This window comes from Athene cunicularia, assembly GCF_003259725.1.
Source record: "Athene cunicularia isolate RWA chromosome 1 unlocalized genomic scaffold, athCun1 chr1_part1, whole genome shotgun sequence".
Classification (NCBI taxonomy): domain Eukaryota; kingdom Metazoa; phylum Chordata; class Aves; order Strigiformes; family Strigidae; genus Athene; species Athene cunicularia.
This window is the reverse complement of record NW_020799091.1, coordinates 98,519,105-98,536,625: the sequence shown is the minus strand read 5'-3', so window position 1 is coordinate 98,536,625 and position 17,521 is coordinate 98,519,105. Positions and strand designations below refer to the sequence as shown.

At 36.0% G+C, this 17,521-nt stretch overlaps 1 protein-coding gene across 4 annotated transcripts in view; it reads left to right on the top strand.

The window, feature by feature from the left end:
• ITSN1 (intersectin 1) overlaps positions 1-17,521 on the top strand; it is a 105,825-nt gene that overhangs the window by 35,045 nt on the left and 53,259 nt on the right. For all 4 annotated transcript variants that reach the window (XM_026861273.1, XM_026861267.1, XM_026861259.1 and 1 more), the window contains 4 exons: positions 1,085-1,172; positions 2,356-2,495; positions 11,349-11,473; positions 16,392-16,621. In XM_026861273.1, coding sequence (XP_026717074.1) covers positions 1,085-1,172; positions 2,356-2,495; positions 11,349-11,473; positions 16,392-16,621 — 583 coding nt within the window. The remainder of the gene's footprint in view (positions 1-1,084; positions 1,173-2,355; positions 2,496-11,348; positions 11,474-16,391; positions 16,622-17,521) is intronic.

The window sequence follows — 17,521 nt, the reverse complement described above, 5'->3', positions numbered from 1 at the left end:
CCCCAGCAACAACACAACCCAACAAGCAGACTGCTTGAACCCAAGCCAGATCTAGAGCTCGCCCCCCTCTATCCCTGGGCATGACATCACAGGGTATGAAATACTCCAACGAAAATTAACTCCATCCTGGTCGAAACCAGGACAGGTGATTAGGTGTCATTTATTCTTAGGATCGTATTCTGTCATTTGCAGTCTTTCATGACAAATTGAAATTGTCAGATGGTTGATTCCTCAAAAGCCTGCAGTTCAGGACAACTGCTGAAATAAATTACTTAGTTTGTCTGAAAGATGGAATGTTGACAGTCAGGCAGCTTTATAAAATAAGCTGTTTCACCTCATGCTTCCATGATTATGTTTTGACAACTTGAAGATGGAGGTCAAGGCTTCTGAAAAGTGTATGAAGTAGCACTTCATCCTCCAGAAGGAGCAAGGATTATATATGAGATATATATATATGACCCACCAAAGGAGGAATTTTTCATCTGCAGGGTCTCCTGTAATATATCAGTGTACAATCTTATGACTGTGTGTTAAAATTGAGAGAGATCATAATCCTCTTTCAAGAATGCTAAATCAGGAGATCTAGGACTCAAGTATTGTCATCTAACAGAGCTTGTGTTGCATAGCTTTTGGCCATAGTATATTCATTTAAACTGAAAGCCTTTAATTTCTCTTCCTTAAATAAACTGTGAATATTTGTCTTTCTATTCCTGATCAAAGTTAATATTAATTTATTAAAATTAAACTGTTAATAAGTGCTTATTTTAACATTTCCTGAAATCTAGCATTGTCTTTTTGCCCTGAATATCAAGTAATTCCAAGCCAAGCCATGCACTCGATGACAATAAATTCTCAAGTAATATGCTTAAATTTGGTATGCTCACTTTTTTGTATTGGCAGAGAACTATGTCTGAGTGGTAACACAGATAGTGCTTGGATAATAGCAAGAATACATAATTTAGCAAGAGAAAAAGTAGAGTCATTTCAGAAGAAATGAAAATGAGGGGTCTTATGGCTAAAGTAATTCCTCACTCAACTTTTTGTCTGTTTCTCGTTTTCTTTCTCCTTGTTGTCCTCTATTCAGGAATCTCAGCAGATGCTTGGAAGGTTGATTCCAGAAAAGCAATTGCTTAATGATCAGCTAAAACAAGTTCAACAGAACAGTTTGCACAGTAAGTATGTTTGCATACATGTATAAGTTTGTATAGGATGTGATGCTGCATTGCACAGTTGTCCTGGTTTGAATCAGTGGTGGGAATTTTTATAGCAGGGGAGGGGGCTGCATCAGTGGCCCCTGTAGGAGCTTCTTGAAGTTCCCTGGCTCCAAGTCAGACCTGCCTCTAGTCAAGGCCAGGCCAACTAGCTGCCAATACGTGATAACGTATTTAAGAAGGGGAACCTGGGAGGAGTTGTGGTACTTGCGAGGAGAACATATGCACAAACACTGAGGACAGTGGAAGGAAGGAGGAGAAGGGTGGAGGTGTGCCAGAGCATTGATTTCTGCTCCCCATGCACCCATGGAGGTCACCGGTGGAGCAGATATCAATTTGCCTGTGGGGAGTCCCATGCTCGAGCAAGTGACTTTGCCCGAAGAAGGCGGGGACCCCATGGGAAGAAGGCCCCGCTGTTGTAGTTTGGCTCTGGGAGGACTGCAACATGGGGTGTGACCCACATGCCCATGGGAGTGACTCATGTTGGAGGTGGTTTGTGGAGGAGGATGGTCTCCTGTGAGAGGGGGACCACACTGGGACAGGGGAGGAATGCCAGAAGCTCCCCACCCCACTATCCTGAAGTGGAAGTAGTGACAGGACTGACCATGTCCCCCATTCTCTGCCCTCTGCACTGCTGTGGGGAAGGAGGTAGAGATATTGTGAGCAAAGCTGAGCATGGAAAGAAGGGAGAGTGGTGGCGGGGAGGTGTTTTTTGACATGTCGTGATGCTTCTTACTGTCCTACTCTATCTGTTAAGTTGTGGTGATGTTAGTGTCTGTATTAAATTTATGTTCTTCTTTTCTTCCCCTAATGAGTCTTGGTTTTGCCTGTGCAAGGATGAGATCATCCCTCCCTGTCCTTATCTCAACTTCCTGGGTCTTTTTCTTTTCTCCTTCCCAGTGCTGGGGGGGAAGCAGGGAGTAAATGGTGTCTTTGCTTATTTTCCCCTTCTCAGCACTGGGTGAGAGAGAGGGAGTGAGTGGCTGCGTGGTGCTCAGTTGTCCTCTGAGCTTAAACCACGACAATAGTGTACTCTGTAATTTATTTTTTTATGTTGCAAGGTGCGTGTTGAAAAATGTTGCTTTCTATGACCTAAAATTCTCCATATAAGAAAATACTTATTTGACAATATATTTAAAAACAGGGGATTCTCTTCTTACTATCAAAAGAGCCTTAGAAACCAAGGAGCTAGCACGTCAACAGCTTCGAGACCAGCTAGATGAAGTAGAAAAAGAAACCAGATCTAAACTTCAGGAAATTGATATTTTCAATAATCAACTGAAGGTAATCCTTGACTTTGTAGCCCTTTCTTCTAAATGTTCAGTTAATTATTTTCTAACTTGATTATGGAAAAATAATATTGAACTAGGGTGGTTGATTTAGAGTGTCAGTTTTGAGAATGTTTTCTTAAATCTCTTTTGGGGGTGGGGTTTGTTGTTTTGTTGGGATTTTTAAGAAAATACTACTTGGCATCCAACTCAGAATTTTAATCAACTTAATCTGCAGAATCTATTTGAGAATAAATTTGAGCTCTGATTCCAGATCCGTGATTGCAAATATGGAATTGACAGTTTCTGCCCTTTTGCATGAGAGAAGCGCAAGACTGTAGTAGGTCAGCAAATCTGCTGGAATCAGTACTTCAAATTGAAATCTTTAATAAAGAGACTTGATCTTCTACTGACATGCAGAATTTTTATCTGCTGTTTGTAAGCTCATACTTGTTTCTGAATGTAGTTGTCTGTTGTTTGTGGTTTCATGCTTTATTGATCAGTCTTTTGTTAAAAGTGTCTTGTTTATTTCTGCACAAGAAAATGACAGAAATTGTGGAAGTCAGTATAAGTGTTCTTCAGAGACAAATTGTAAATCAGTCTTTAGTTACAAACTTATAACAGTACTTTATCTGCTAATTCAACTGACGTTTTATCCTGAAGGCTGACTAGAAAAATGCTCAATTTCCTGCAAGGTATAATAAATTGTGCTACAAGCATTTAGAAGGAAAAGCACTATGATAAATACATTAGTGCTTCTGTAGTTGTTTTGAAATTAGATCAACTATGATTACATCATATGCTTTAGGATGGAAGGCATGTTTGAAATTATGCAACAGTTTGTTTTAATATTAAATTTATTAGTCATTATAGGAAAAGTTAAAAGATGTAGACCATATCACTATCTGTTTCAATGCCAATTCAAAGATGACTCTCATGATCTTAGACAGGGAGATAGAAAGGGGAGAATCTCTGCAGAGTCACAAGAGCCACAAGACAATCAAAATGTGTGCAATTTATTTTAAGAGAAAAGAGAATGGTTTACCTCACATGTTTTTTTATATATGCTTTTTGGACATATCTTAACATGTTGTGCTTTTTGCATGTTTGGGTTTTTTGGAGTGGTTTTTTTTTTTGTTTTTTTTTTTTTAATGGAGTCCTTTTGAAGTGTTTTGCAAATAGATGTGACCAAAGGATATTAATTCTAAAATTAGTGTTGGCATTTGGTTTGATCATACATGACCTAAACAGTTTATAAATGGGCAGAGGGGTGAGTAATCTTAGTACTGTGACAGTAGCAAAAACAAAAAATACCAAACCAAACAAAATTCAATATTTTAAATATTGAGGGTCTTGACTTAACAAATAACAAACTAATGATAATTAAAATTTGAAGATGCATGTTAAACAAAGACATGGATTTATCAGAATGTGCCATCTATCCAAGAATACTTTGACTAATTGTAAACTACGTTGCAACTTAATGGGAAAAATGATTTCTGTGTTCAAATCTTAGTATTTAGAGTTATCACTTCAAATGATGAAAATTAGTTCATTGGGAAGACTTCAGTAAACTTCCTCTGGCTTGAGGATATTGTGTTCTTCATTTCATAATGTGTAGAAGTAGTGCTTAATAAGAAGACCACTTTTTGATGCTGTATGTTGGTATTTTTGCCTTGCTGCAGCTTTCTTTGCTTTCTTGGAAGAGATGAGTTTAAGAGGGGTTGTTGTACTATTGAAATTTAGAGGTGGGACCTTAAGTCAGAGTTATATCTTTCCCTTTTGTACTTTCAGTAGATGTGCAAGATTTATTTTGGGGGTCCTGCATGATTTTATTACTAGGTTTAGATATCTACAAAGACATATATAGCTTTCTGTGGACTCAGCATGGAATAGTTTAGTACCCAGTGCCAGAGAAACCACTTAGAAGATGCTATGTGTGCAGCAGTGATTTAATGGCTGTTGTTCTTTTGGAGAGAGCTTGTCTTGCATATGAGACTTTATGCACAAAGCTAATGAAAGGTTTTCTGAGACTCATGGCTTTATTGTGTGGTGGAAGTTCTGTTCTTAAACCAAGGTGGAACGCACCTATCTCTCTTAGGTAATAATTTTTTTTGCTAATTATTATTAACTGGATGCATAAATACAGCAGGCTCATTTGGTGCTACAATACCTTACAATTTGTATAATTATCAATCAACTGTGTAATGCTCACATTTACATGTAAAACTTCAGATAATGTATCAAAAATTCCACCACATCTGAACTCTAAATATAATAAAGGCTTCTTATCTTGTGAACTAAGGGAAAATATGTAAAGATGGGAAATACAGTAATTTTTTTTAAATGTATTTTTCTTAAATGAATTTAAAACTCCATTTTTAATAAGGCCATTTCTGAGTTACCTCGTAGGTTTAAAACAGACTTTTTTACGATGATCTGCTTTTTTACCTTATGCTCAGTGTACTAACTCAGAGATGCACATTTGATGGGGTGGCTGTTAGGACAGCAGCACCATAACTGACACTGTCTTGTGCTGCTTTTTTCTCTGATAAGTGATGGAGATGAACTGGTGCTTGGCTTGTCTACTATAATATAACTAGCTTCTGGACAAAAAGCGTAATGGTATTGTATTGTGTTTGAAGTCCCAGGAAAGAAAAGCATATCTAAATACTCATTAGGTATATATCATCTTACGGCATTTTGTGCTTATTTCCTACAGGGAGATGGAGTAATACATGACTTTACTTAGTGAAAACACTTAATTTAATAAAAAACAGAACCAAAATTGTAAATATGTAAGCTACTGCTCTCCAAATATAAGGCATATGTCAAACTAGTTTTGATGAAATGCTTAAGAGGCAGTGAAGTTGACAGAAATATTAAATTAAAACTTTTGTCATCATTGTTGAGATTTATTCCTTACTGGCCATGAATATTGATTGCATTATCTTCTATGTGAATATATCCTTAAATTTTGCAAAGTTCAATTTCTGATTCATTCTCTTGAAATAGGCTACACTTGATTTACTGATAGGGAATACAGAAATTTGCCACGATAGTACAAGATAAAATGAACAATTTAACTAGATCTAATGTGCCTTTTCCTTGATGAGACTTTAAGGTTTGCCTAATATTTCGATATATTTTAGGTTATGGGTCAACTTGTTAGCAACATAGTATATGCACTGCATTTGCCTCCATATTACAGTTTTTTATGTTCTGCAGTAAGTGAATACTTAAAACAAGTATTAAATTACCTCATCTTTGCTTCATGTCTTAAGTATACGCGAGTGACTAGAGAGATAAATGAAATGTTATTTTCCACTGGATCTTTTGTCATCCTTCCAAAACAACTGATTTGCATTTCTTCTGATTAGTGCTTTGGAGGTCAAGTACTTCAGGTACTTTTGTTTCAAGTTAGCATTTCTAGAGTTGGAAATGTTCGCAGAATTTGGTTAATTTTCAAAAACTTTTTGGAGTATAAAATGTTATTACTCTTTCAAAACAGGTAGTTTCAAGTATCATTACTTAATATCTTTAGGTAGAACCACATGGTTTCAGGAAACTGTTAGTACTTGTTTGGCAGAGAAATAGGTACCTTAGCCTACAGCTGGTCAGATATCCTTTTAAAATCAGATTTGAGGCATTTTATCAGAGAAGTTACAGTCTTGTGGATTGTGTCATATTTGGCTACAGAGTAAATGACTGAGTTTGTAACAAGGTTGAAAGTCGAGCCACTTTTTTGTGTCCTGAATTATGGCTGAAGGAGACTAACTTCCATTACTCGTAAAAAAATCTTAGCCTAGAAATCTAGTAATTCAAATTTATACAGATATTAGTAAAATGTAACTAGACACTTGTTTATTTTCTCTGCTTTATAAAATAATTCTGTAGAAATGAATTATATTAGGTTTCCTGTTTGTATATGTGTAGTCATACTATAATTTACCATTACAAATTCTTCCTATATTCAGTGTAAATTTACATTTAAATGTTAAAGGTCAGTCATTACACATTGTCAAAAAAAGCAATAACAATTCTTAATAGGGTTCTTGTCTCCAAAGACCAAATAATAATTTCATATAGCACAGAAGAATCAAGTATTTAGAGCTTGTCTGTGTAATTGCACAGGTGAAGACAACGAATGAATTAGTGTTTCTGAAATATGTTAGCCTTGCTGAGAAGCTGTTTTCAGTGCCTGGAAAAAGTGGTGAATGGTAGAATCAAGTTCATAAAAATGTTTTACATTTTGTCTCATGTTCCGGTTGTTGTTAGTCCCTGTGTAGTCAGTGTGCACTGGACAAGTCTTGCATATGAATGCCTGTTTACATTTGAGCATTTCTTTCTTCCAGTCAGTGGCAATGGAAGATGCAATGCTGCAGTGCCTGGCAGTTCTCCTGGGCTGCGTCAACTACTTAGACTCCTTTCTAAAGGTCTCCATGCCATACTCAGGCAGTACACAACTATCTCAATCTGAGTGATGAACCTCCTCCAGTTATGTGCTTCACTTTACCATAAACAGATGAGTGTGCAGTCTTTAACTAAGTTAGTATTTAATAAGAGGTGCTAGCACTAAAACATAATGAAAGGGAAGAGTTTATAATTTGATTGTTTACCTAATCCTTACTGCCTAAATGAGGAGTGTGACTTGAATTGCAACTTGGGCAAGGTACTAGTTAGTTATTTTTGTCTTTTGCTTATCTGAAACTTCAAGATTTTAAGTTACATGCCTTTTTTGGTCATGATGTTTAGAATTTTTAAAAAGATAACACTTTTATATAAAGTATTCCTTTACAACACTGTAATTTGTGATTCCAGGTATGAGAGAGATGGTAATACATTCCCTTTTATCAAATCCCCCATAGCTGTAATATGGGGTAAAAGGAGGAACTGTTTCTGTTAAGGACAAAGCAGGCGCTTTGGGAGCTGGGGAATGGGGTAGAAGAGTATTGCTGTGGGAAAGCCTCAGTGAGCACAAAACTGTAGGGTTCTTTCCTCTGGGATCAAATGCTCTGGTTTGTCTCAAGGAGAGAAGATTTGATGGAAACCTTGTATTGTAATCCCTGGAGTATCCTAAATTCTTTTGTCTTTCTGTCAAAAGGCAAAATTTGGTCTTAAACAACTACATTTCTAATGTTAAGGTTTTCATAGCAATATGACTTGTCTGTATATAGTGAATATTATTCTGCTGTATGAAACTCATATTTTAATTCATATTCAATATTATGTGGGCACCTAAATGTGGCTATTGTAACATCTCAAAATTATACTTGTTAGTCTGTTTGTGAATTAAGTGGAGAGGTAATAATTTCTCTCTGCTTTTAAGGTAAGACATGATTTGTCCTGCACACCAGAAACAAGCAAAGCATTGTTATGTCTTTGGAGTTACAATATATGATTTGTAAATGTACAGCTTTTAAGTTGCTTGTGTCTGTAAAAGATGAGTGTAGGACTGTGCTGAATATTTAGCTGACAAATGTTTCATTCTGTTGACTGTTGAAGTGTTACTATGATTTTGTTCAACTGGTCTTCTATAGCACTGTGGGAGATGCCGATTCTTTCTCCCCCCTCCTCCCACTGATACTTGGCAAAGCAACAGAGCATTTATCTGTTGCAAGAGATACCGATCAAATCTTTATTTCCTCCTAACTAATGCAAAGAGGCATACATAGTGCATTTTTTATCTCCAGAAACATTCCATCCAGTGCAAGGAGTATAAACTAGGTTAGATTTTCTTAACTGTTACAGGTATGTTACAGAAAAATATTTTCACAAAATACTGAACTAGCACATTGGCTTGGCTGGGAAGGAGTAATGTGTTAAAATACCTGTGGAAAACTTAAATAATTATTAAAATGTCCCTTGAGATCCTAACTTAGCTGAGCATATAGATAAAATGACAAAGTAAGCAAACAAAAGAATTTTTTGGACCAGAGTTGACAGCAGCAGCACTTAACTGCTCTGATGCAGCAGGTAATGATCCTACTATATGTAGTTGGTATGAGAAATTACCTGCTTCAGACAGACATAGAGGCATGGCTCATAGCTACAACTTTCCCAGTTTTCTTTTTGGCAGTAAAAGTGGCATATGTTTAGTGATGAGATAAACTTACGTGTCTAAACTATAATTAAAATATAAAATTTGGGCTAGCCTTATAGTTGGACATCTAATGGAAGTAAATAAATGTTTGGTGCACAGATGTCTTGGAAGTTGTAACTTGGTTTTATGTATTTGTGAATTCAGGAAGTTTATCTGAAGGGGGAAGATAGCAATATCCTGAATCAAATGTAGATTTTTCCTGATTCTGCTTCTATAGATGAACTGAATCATTCTTTCTAGTTTACAAATTTCTTGTTAAAAAATAAACTAAGCTCAGATACTTGCATCTGGGTTGTCTCACTTAAAGCTTTTTAGGATTTAGTGAGATTTTTTGTTTACTTATAATAGCCTTCATACTCTTCAAGAATTTTAGTTCCTCTTTCTTTGTGTAGTAATTATTTCTATTTACTGCTCAAACAACCGAGTTTTGGATAAAGATGCAAAGGGAAAGAGAGTTAACAAACCTAGAAAGGTCTGTTGTCTAAATAGATTAAAATTTTGCAAGTAACAACAGGTTATCTTCAGTCTTGCCTTATTAGAAATGTATGACTATCCCAGATCTCTGTTCAATAGCAGGAGGAGTTCTTGTTGGCCAGGACTCAGAATCTTGAGATTCTTGGCATGCAAGTTAAGTGGCAGGAGGGGACATTAATGTGAAGGAAAGCTAGAGCAAGTAGAACAACAAAGGATTGCTAAACCGAAGCCTGTGCTAAAGCTGAACTAAATGCAGGAGTCAGAAACCTGTGCTTTGGGTAGCAGTCTCTTTACCCAGACAAGAGAAACAGCTTGATAAAAACCATGAATACTAGTCAAGATACTTAATACTTCACAGAAACAGTATTTTCAGCTTCAAGAGCTTTGTAGGCACTTAGTTTTATGTATTTCTGTGATCTATAAAAATTTGTAATACTGTTGGCCAGGTGGAAAACTACTTTCAGCTGTGCCATTTTCTAATCTGTGTGCTTTCAGATGAATGCTTGTAAATCACTCCACTGCTAATGTTCTTATGGTTGTATATTTGTCCTTTGCACTTGTACATACTTTTTGATACAAATGAGGGTTCAGGTGATTGTGTAGAGAAGATAGGGCCTGTGATTCCCCTGGAGAAGTTAATCTGAAACAAGGATCAAATCCTCTCTATACCTTAATATATTACAAGTGTAACAGCATTAAAGAAGCTGAATTAATAACATACAGTTTTTGGAAAGGACTGTTCACTCTAGTTAGCACCTCAGAAACTTATCGTCTGGTCAGAGGCCACCTCTACTCCAGGTGCAGTTGACCAACTGTATGTTCACTGCAATCTCCCAATCCCTTTATTTTCTCATTGTTCTTTATGGGCCAACTACTAAAAAACCCATTATGTTCAATATTGCTAATGTATTTCCTTTTTTAGTAGCTCTTTTCCTTAGTCCAAAATAAGGCTATGCATGAGTGTTTATAACCGTGGACATTCAGAGTTTAAAAATTTTCCCAAAGGCAATATCCTGCCTGAATAATTCTGGTGATTTTGGCAAGAGTTGTTTATTTTACATTGTTGTATCCATTCTAGATCCTAACTATCTACTAAGCTTTAATGTGACTCTGGAAAATAATGATGATCATAAAATATGGTATTGCCCAGATTATCTCTGTATTTCAGTGAGTTACATGGCCTTAGCAGACTTTTAATTAAAACTTGTGTAAGAACTCTTTGTATCCCTTTAATGATGTTGAATTCAGTTTTCATTGAATTTAAAATGGAGGATAATTAATGAAATGAAACTGAGAGCTAGGATGCAAGGTTCAACTTAAATTTCTTTTAAACTTTCATCCATATGTCAGAAGTGTTTTTAATACCTTGCAAAGGACATATGCTACTCCTCTTCATAATGTTATTTTGACATCTTAAAATTTCATGTTGCACAGTGTGCATCCAGCACTAATGCATGTATTACTTTCATAACTAGAATTTTCAGTCACAGTCTGTACTATATTTTCATTAAAACGTATCAGTTTTTTAAAGTGAACTATTTTCAGTGAAAAATTTCAGTTGTCATAAATAAAGTTATCCTTTTTTTCTTATACTGAGTTCAGACACAACATTCTAGGTTATATAAAGAGATTGCAGATAAAACTTGTATTTGTGTTAAGAGGTATTAATGCAGAAAACAAATCTTGAGGAAAATGTAATCTTTTTATTGTTATTTATATTCTAAATGTTTCAGGCAATGTCTTTCCAGTTAAGTAGAAGTAAACTGATGTGTATGGATGAATAGTCTCTGTGCCATGATTCATCCTGAAGACATTGCTTAAAGAATTCAGTCTCCTGGGTATAAAACAATCCTGAAGGCTTTTTAGTAAATCACCACTAATTTCAAAAGAAAACTAATTAACTGTTGTAACGTAGATTTTTTTTTTTTTTTGTACAGAATTTAATAAATGAATTTAACAGACCTGCAAACAACTTAAAATAAAACATAAGTGACTCTTCAGATTCTTTGTCAAACTTTTGTCGACTTTTTAGAGTCCCATTTAGAAAAGACTTTTTTGTTTCTTAACACTTCCAACATCTCAGGTTATATGGATAAAAATAGGAGAACAGTAAGTGGTTTCTAGACCTTTGAAATCTACCTCAAATGTCTGCTAATGCATTTGGCAACCCTGTAAGTTTGAACAGGGATACCCAACCATTTGCAAGTTTTATTACCTCATAATGAAATATATGGGACCATTAGTTACGATTCACATAAAATATGTGTAAACATCTACTACTTTTTTCTCTAGGAGCTGAGAGAAATACATAACAAACAGCAACTACAGAAGCAAAAGAACTTGGAAGCTGAGAGACTGAAACAGAAGGAACAGGAACGGAAGACAGTAGAACTGGAAAAGCAAAAAGAAGCTCAAAGGTAACAAACTCTAAGCCCTTTCTGTAGAGGTGTTAGAGTGCAAAGCATTTTGCAAACAAGTAAAATAAACTGCATTCCCAGGAGCATAATCTGATTGCAAATAATAGATCACTAAATGGCAAGAATACTCAAGACATTGACCAAGCTTCATTTCAGTGCAGGTGATCCCTTTTATAACTCAGGGAATTTCTTGATTTAACTTTGAATGAGAAGCGTGCTGTGGAGATGAGCCTCTACATCTGTTTGTGACTCTTAACTGTCAGTGATACATACAGATTTCAGCTGCGTTACTTAAATGTGTAGTGTACTTCTACACCTAGAGAGGTTCTTAAACAGTGTAACTATCAGAAAAACTAATTATTTTTCTGCTACGTACTTGGACATTTGTTTTCTACTTATAGTGTATTTATGTAAAATGAAAGGCATGTAGGCTAGCAACCAATTCTATTCTGACATCATTTATCAGTAGCTGTTTGATTTAATTTGTAGCAATTGTGGGATTTTTATACTCTTAATGTAGACAGATGTGGGATAAGACACAAAAACAAAGACCTGGCAACAAGAGGTCTTAAATTACTGGTTATAGCATTACATGGATTGTGACCTAAAGAAAATTGATAGCCTGTGTTACTACTTGGTAAATCAAGCTAATTTTTGCATTTCAGGCAAAACCAAAATGAGGTCTCAGTGAAAACGATATCTTCAAACAGAAATCTTAGAAATAGAAAGCAAATAAGTTCATATAATTCTTAAATCATTTACATAAAACTTATGCCTTCAAAAATCTTAAATATCAACTTCAGAAATAGCAAACTTACTAAGAAAACAGCTTTCTATCACAAAGAAATTACTACACTAAGTATGGTAATTGGAACTGAAAAGTTGGAACTTTCCTTAAAAATAAGAAGGTTGCTGAGGTACTGGAAGTATAGGAACACTAAAAATATTATCTTTCAGAATATTAAATAAAACACACCACTTTCCTCCAGAAAAATGGAAATTTAAAAAACAGATTTTAAAAAAAGGAAAAACTTCTGCTATGGAAAGCTTCATGTGTGACTTTTCGTGCTAGTTGAGCATTCGGACATTATTGGTATTGCAAAGCTTCATGCTGCCCAAATATCCAAGCTTCTAAATAGTTGTAAACGATATACCTGATAATGAGCAGTCTGCTGGCCTTACTGATTTCCAAGAGACACCAAAGTGAATAAGGTAAATGATTAAAACTCATAACCTGGATGCTACCCCATGATTATAGAAGTATGCTGCCTTTTAATAACTAGTGAAAGTAATGTAAGAAAGAATAATCAAAGATCATAATTATATGCACTTTAACCTTTGGATTAATGAATAGCCACAATCACTTTATACTGAGAACCATCTTAACAATTTTTTGTTGGTAATTATGCACTGAGTTGTGCATGTAACTTAGTTGAGCAAAGATACAGACATACATATTTGGGAATGGTAGAAGTCTGTTTGAAGATGTCCTATGGCTAATTAGTCTTATTTATCTTAGGGCTAATTCCATGCACGCTTGTATGATTGTGGGAGTAATACACAGTTCAGAGGGGAAAAAACTCCTACATTTGAGTAAAATGTATGGAGTTTACTCTTGGTGTTTGGGATAAGAAAAGTATAAGCCAACTGTATCTTGGGCTGCATCAGGAGAAGTGTGGCCAGCAGGTTAAAGGAGAGGATTCTTGCCCTCTACTCCACGCTTGTGATACCCCACCTGTAGCACTGCACCCAGCTCTGGGGTCTCCAGCATAAGAAGGACATGGACCTGTTCTAGCAGGTCCAGAGGAGGCCATGAAGATGATCAGGGGCCTGGAGCACCTTCCTTATGAGGACAGGCTGAGAGAGTTGAGGTTGTTCGGCCTGGAGAAGAGAAGAAGCATCTGGGGAGACCTTATAGCAGCCTTCCAGTACTTAAATAGGGCCTACAGGAAAAATGGGGAGGGACACATTATCAGAGAGTCTAGGGATAGGACAACGGGTAACTGTTTTATACTGATGGAGGGTAGTTTTAGATTCAATATAAGGTAGAAATTCTTTCCTGTGAGGGTGGTGAGACACTGGCACAAGTTTCCCAGAGAAGCTGTGGCTGCCCCCTCCCTGGCAGTGTTCAAGGCCAGGTTGGACAGGGCTTTGAGCAACCTGGTCTGGTAGAAGGTGTCCCTGCCCATGGCAGGGGGGTTGGGACTAGATGATCTTTATGGTCCCTTCCAAACCAACCCATTCTGTTGTTCTAAGAACTGCCTGAGTGGTACAATTCATTTGATGAGAGAAAAAAAGAAATTAAAAGGGGAAAAGCACATATAGGTAAATCCCACATTAGGGGTCATATTTCACAGTAATTAACACATCAGGAATCCTAAAGTAAGGGAAAGAGCAGAATGTCAGGCTTTCTGTTCCTAACCCCAAGCTGTGGTGCTCACCCCTATGCCTGTGTTTCTTTAGCTTCTCTGTCTCTTATTCCCTTCCTTGTCTTCCGCTCATGATATTAGCTTCCATAACAATCAAACAAAAAAAATTCTGCAGATTCTGTGAAAGGAAAAAAGAAACTACACATACCCTGCACCCCCACCACACCAGGATACGTTTTCATCAGCTCTTTTTGCTTCAGCAGTTAGACCAGATTTGTTTTATAAGTATGGGAAGACTTAACCACTCTACTAGAAACATAATTAAAAACTCACTTTCTCATTTAAAGCCCATCTGACTAAACTCACCAGGTAAGACACCACTCACATCAAAAGAAAATTGAGCTCTCTATGCCTGTGCGATGCAGCTTCAGTGTTGCAACAGAACTGTTGAGTAATTTTGGCTCTGAATACTTTGCAAATGAACCTACAAAGGACAAATTCAGCAATTAAAATAGGATGTTTGTCAGAACAGTGAATTTATTAACTTGTTAGATGACCTTACACTGAAGGCAGAAAAGTGTAGCAGTATTTCATAAAGGAGGAAGTGATATCCTTCACACTGGTGTCTTAACTCATAGTATACTGATGTGGAATATTAAAATGGTATCAGCAGTTTCATTGAGAACCAAATATTTTTTTTGAGCTTGTAAGTTAGTAGCTGCCATCTTAAACAGATTCTGGGTACCTTGACATCTCTCAGAAAATATTCCTGTTAACTCCAAACTTATATTGATAGAGATGAGATTTTTGCCCTCTGGTGCTAACCTGCTGTTTGGAGAGTGGATTTTTCCCCTCAAGGAATTATTTTTTCTTTTCACATGTTTTTTGGCCAGGAATTTATGTTGTCTTTGAACAAAATATGTTCTATATAGTAGGCCAAGTCTGTAATGGAAAGCTTGTTGTTACACATTTGTCACTAATTTTGTAAATATGAAGAAAGTAGAGAAGTGGAATAGGTCATGGAACAAAATAAAGCACACTATGCATCTGCTATAGCCCTTTAGAGTTACCTTTATTGGTGCAAATTGTTTCTAGCAGAGATTATTTATTCTTTTCTTCTGTTGTCTTGTCTTGTGTTGGAGAGTAAGGACTTGATAGCTTTCACAGTTGGGAATATGAAATTTTCGGAATAGTTCTGTAAGAGCTTGCAGATACTTTTACACCTTGCCCCTCAACAGGAGGATCAGGACTGCTCTATTTTCTGATTACTGCTTTCTTTTTTTTCTGATTTGGCTAGTTTGAGTGTTACCTAGGGATGCTTGTGTCTTTGAGAAAATAAGCAGAACCATTTCATTTGATCAATATTTCTGACTTTTTCCTCCATTTTAGAGCTGAAGTCAGTGCTGAGCAGATAAAAATTGTATAATTTGCTGCTTATTGGGTTTCAGGGAAAACCTTATGTTAAGAATTCATTATTGAAAATGTCTGGAGATAGGTGTAGCAGATATCTACAGGCCTAGAATAAATAAAAGGAATTGTGGAGCAAATGAAAATGGTAACTTTTAGTGCTGATATAATGAGATACTCAGATTGCTTGAATTAGACTGGAAAGAGATTTTCAAAAGCAGCCTTGTAGTTACATGGATCTGAAGGGCTTATGTCTGGCTTTGTGGATGCCAAGGAGTTTTGTTTCTTCAACCAAGGGAGATTTTTCTTCCTCTTCCTCCTTTCTCCATATGGTTCATCACTTATAACAACTGCATAGAATTCATGAATCCCATGGAGAACTATGAAAAGAGAGCACACAAATATTGCTGAATTCCCAAGTTGAGACTCAGATGATGTTGAGTTGAAGATGTGGAACTGAAAGTATTAAGATACTGAATGTTATAAAACTTATAATTTTGAGAGCATTGCGAGCTGAGTAAGATTGTTCTAGGACGCTTGTGTAAAGTTTCATACAATAATTAGAAAAACACAGGTAACTGTATTTGTTTTCATGTCACTGTAGAGGAGATTACAGCCTCAAAAAATAAGGTAAAGTTTAGCATTTACAAATTTCTGAAGAACTCTTGCAAGAGAAAATAGTTTTGAATGTTTTTTCCCATCTTAACGTTCAGCCGCAAAATATAACTAGTTTATCATTTCTGTATACTCAGGTGGAATTGTATTGAAAAGGTACAGAATTGATATGTGAGTTAAAATAAAAAATTATATTAAGGGTAGTTTTTTAAATGCAAAGACAAAGCAACTCAAGGTAATGGAGGCCTGCACTTAGTAGGTTACTTGTCTGAGAGTCACAGATTGCTCTTCATGAATACATACGGAGTTGTAGCAAATCTTCCTGAATATTTCTCCTTTGCTCTCTAGGAATTATTGTGTAAGAAGATATGACGTGGTTGATAACTCACCAACATAAAATTAACAGCTCTTACAGGGTATGCAAAAGCCATAAAAAGTACACTTTACAGATCACACACAAAGGCAACTAACTTTTATGATCATTTATTTGACTGGCTTAAAAAAACCCCACTTTAATTGTCCAACAGGCGAATCCAGGAACGAGATAAACAGCGGCTGGATAGAGTGCAACCAGAAGAAGAACTTCAGTGGCAAAAAAAAATTCAGGAAGATGAAAAGCAAAAAAGGGAAGAAATAACCAAGAAGAAGGAAAATGAGGATAAGGGGAAACAGGAGGTGCAAGAGAAACTGAGTAAGCTTGTCCAACCACATCAAGAGTCAGTCAAGCCAGCTGTCCAGGCTCCTTGGTCAAATGCAGGTAGAGTTAAAAATCAAAAATGCAGTTGCATATGCCCCTTGAACAATTATTTTCTGTTTAGTCTTCCCATTTAATACAGAAGATTATTATGTTTCAAGATTGGATTGCTAGTCTGATTAAAGTAAATCATGTATGGATTGAGGTCTGGACTCCAAAAAGTTGTTCTTTTGGACTTCAGTATTCTTCCTAAAGTATGGTGTTTAGCAGACTGTAAAGGACAGTTGATGAGACTTAGAGTGTCAATTGAAGATAGAATCTTAGCTGTAAGTTGTTGTAAGATCTTGATGCAAGATATCAAAAATTATTTCTGTACTTTTCTTTACAATTCTTATTTTGGTGTGGAACATATGCGTTGGGTTTTTTTAGAGTAGGTGCAATATGTAATTTTAGTTAGTTAGTCTTTTTTCCTATTTTCCCTTCCCTGTGCATTTACTCAACAAATGACCTGAAGTTTAATTCCCTTTTTTCTGCTACATATACAGTCACTTTCAGCTGGGAGCTTTTTCTCTGCATTATAGCCTGATTTTTTGCTCATATTGGGAATCATGGTTCCCTCCATTACTGGCTTTGATACATATACAAGAGAACTGATTGGGAATGTAATATTTGTTTAAATATTTGATCAAAGAATTGTGTAAAAGGGAAATTACCTTCTATCTTTTAGCCCAAATATAGAATTGACAATCTAATATATCCTCTTGCTAGGTTTTATTTGTGCAGAGTAGCAGAGGGCACTTTTATGACTGAATAGGCAGAATAAGAAACACATTATACAAGAGCAATTAAGCTTATATCTTTGGGATTTTTCTTTATTTTTTATTTCTAACAATGCATCTTTAGCATGTTTTTTTTTTTTTTTTAAACACCATCTGTAAGTGACCTCTTTTCAGCCAGTCTGTG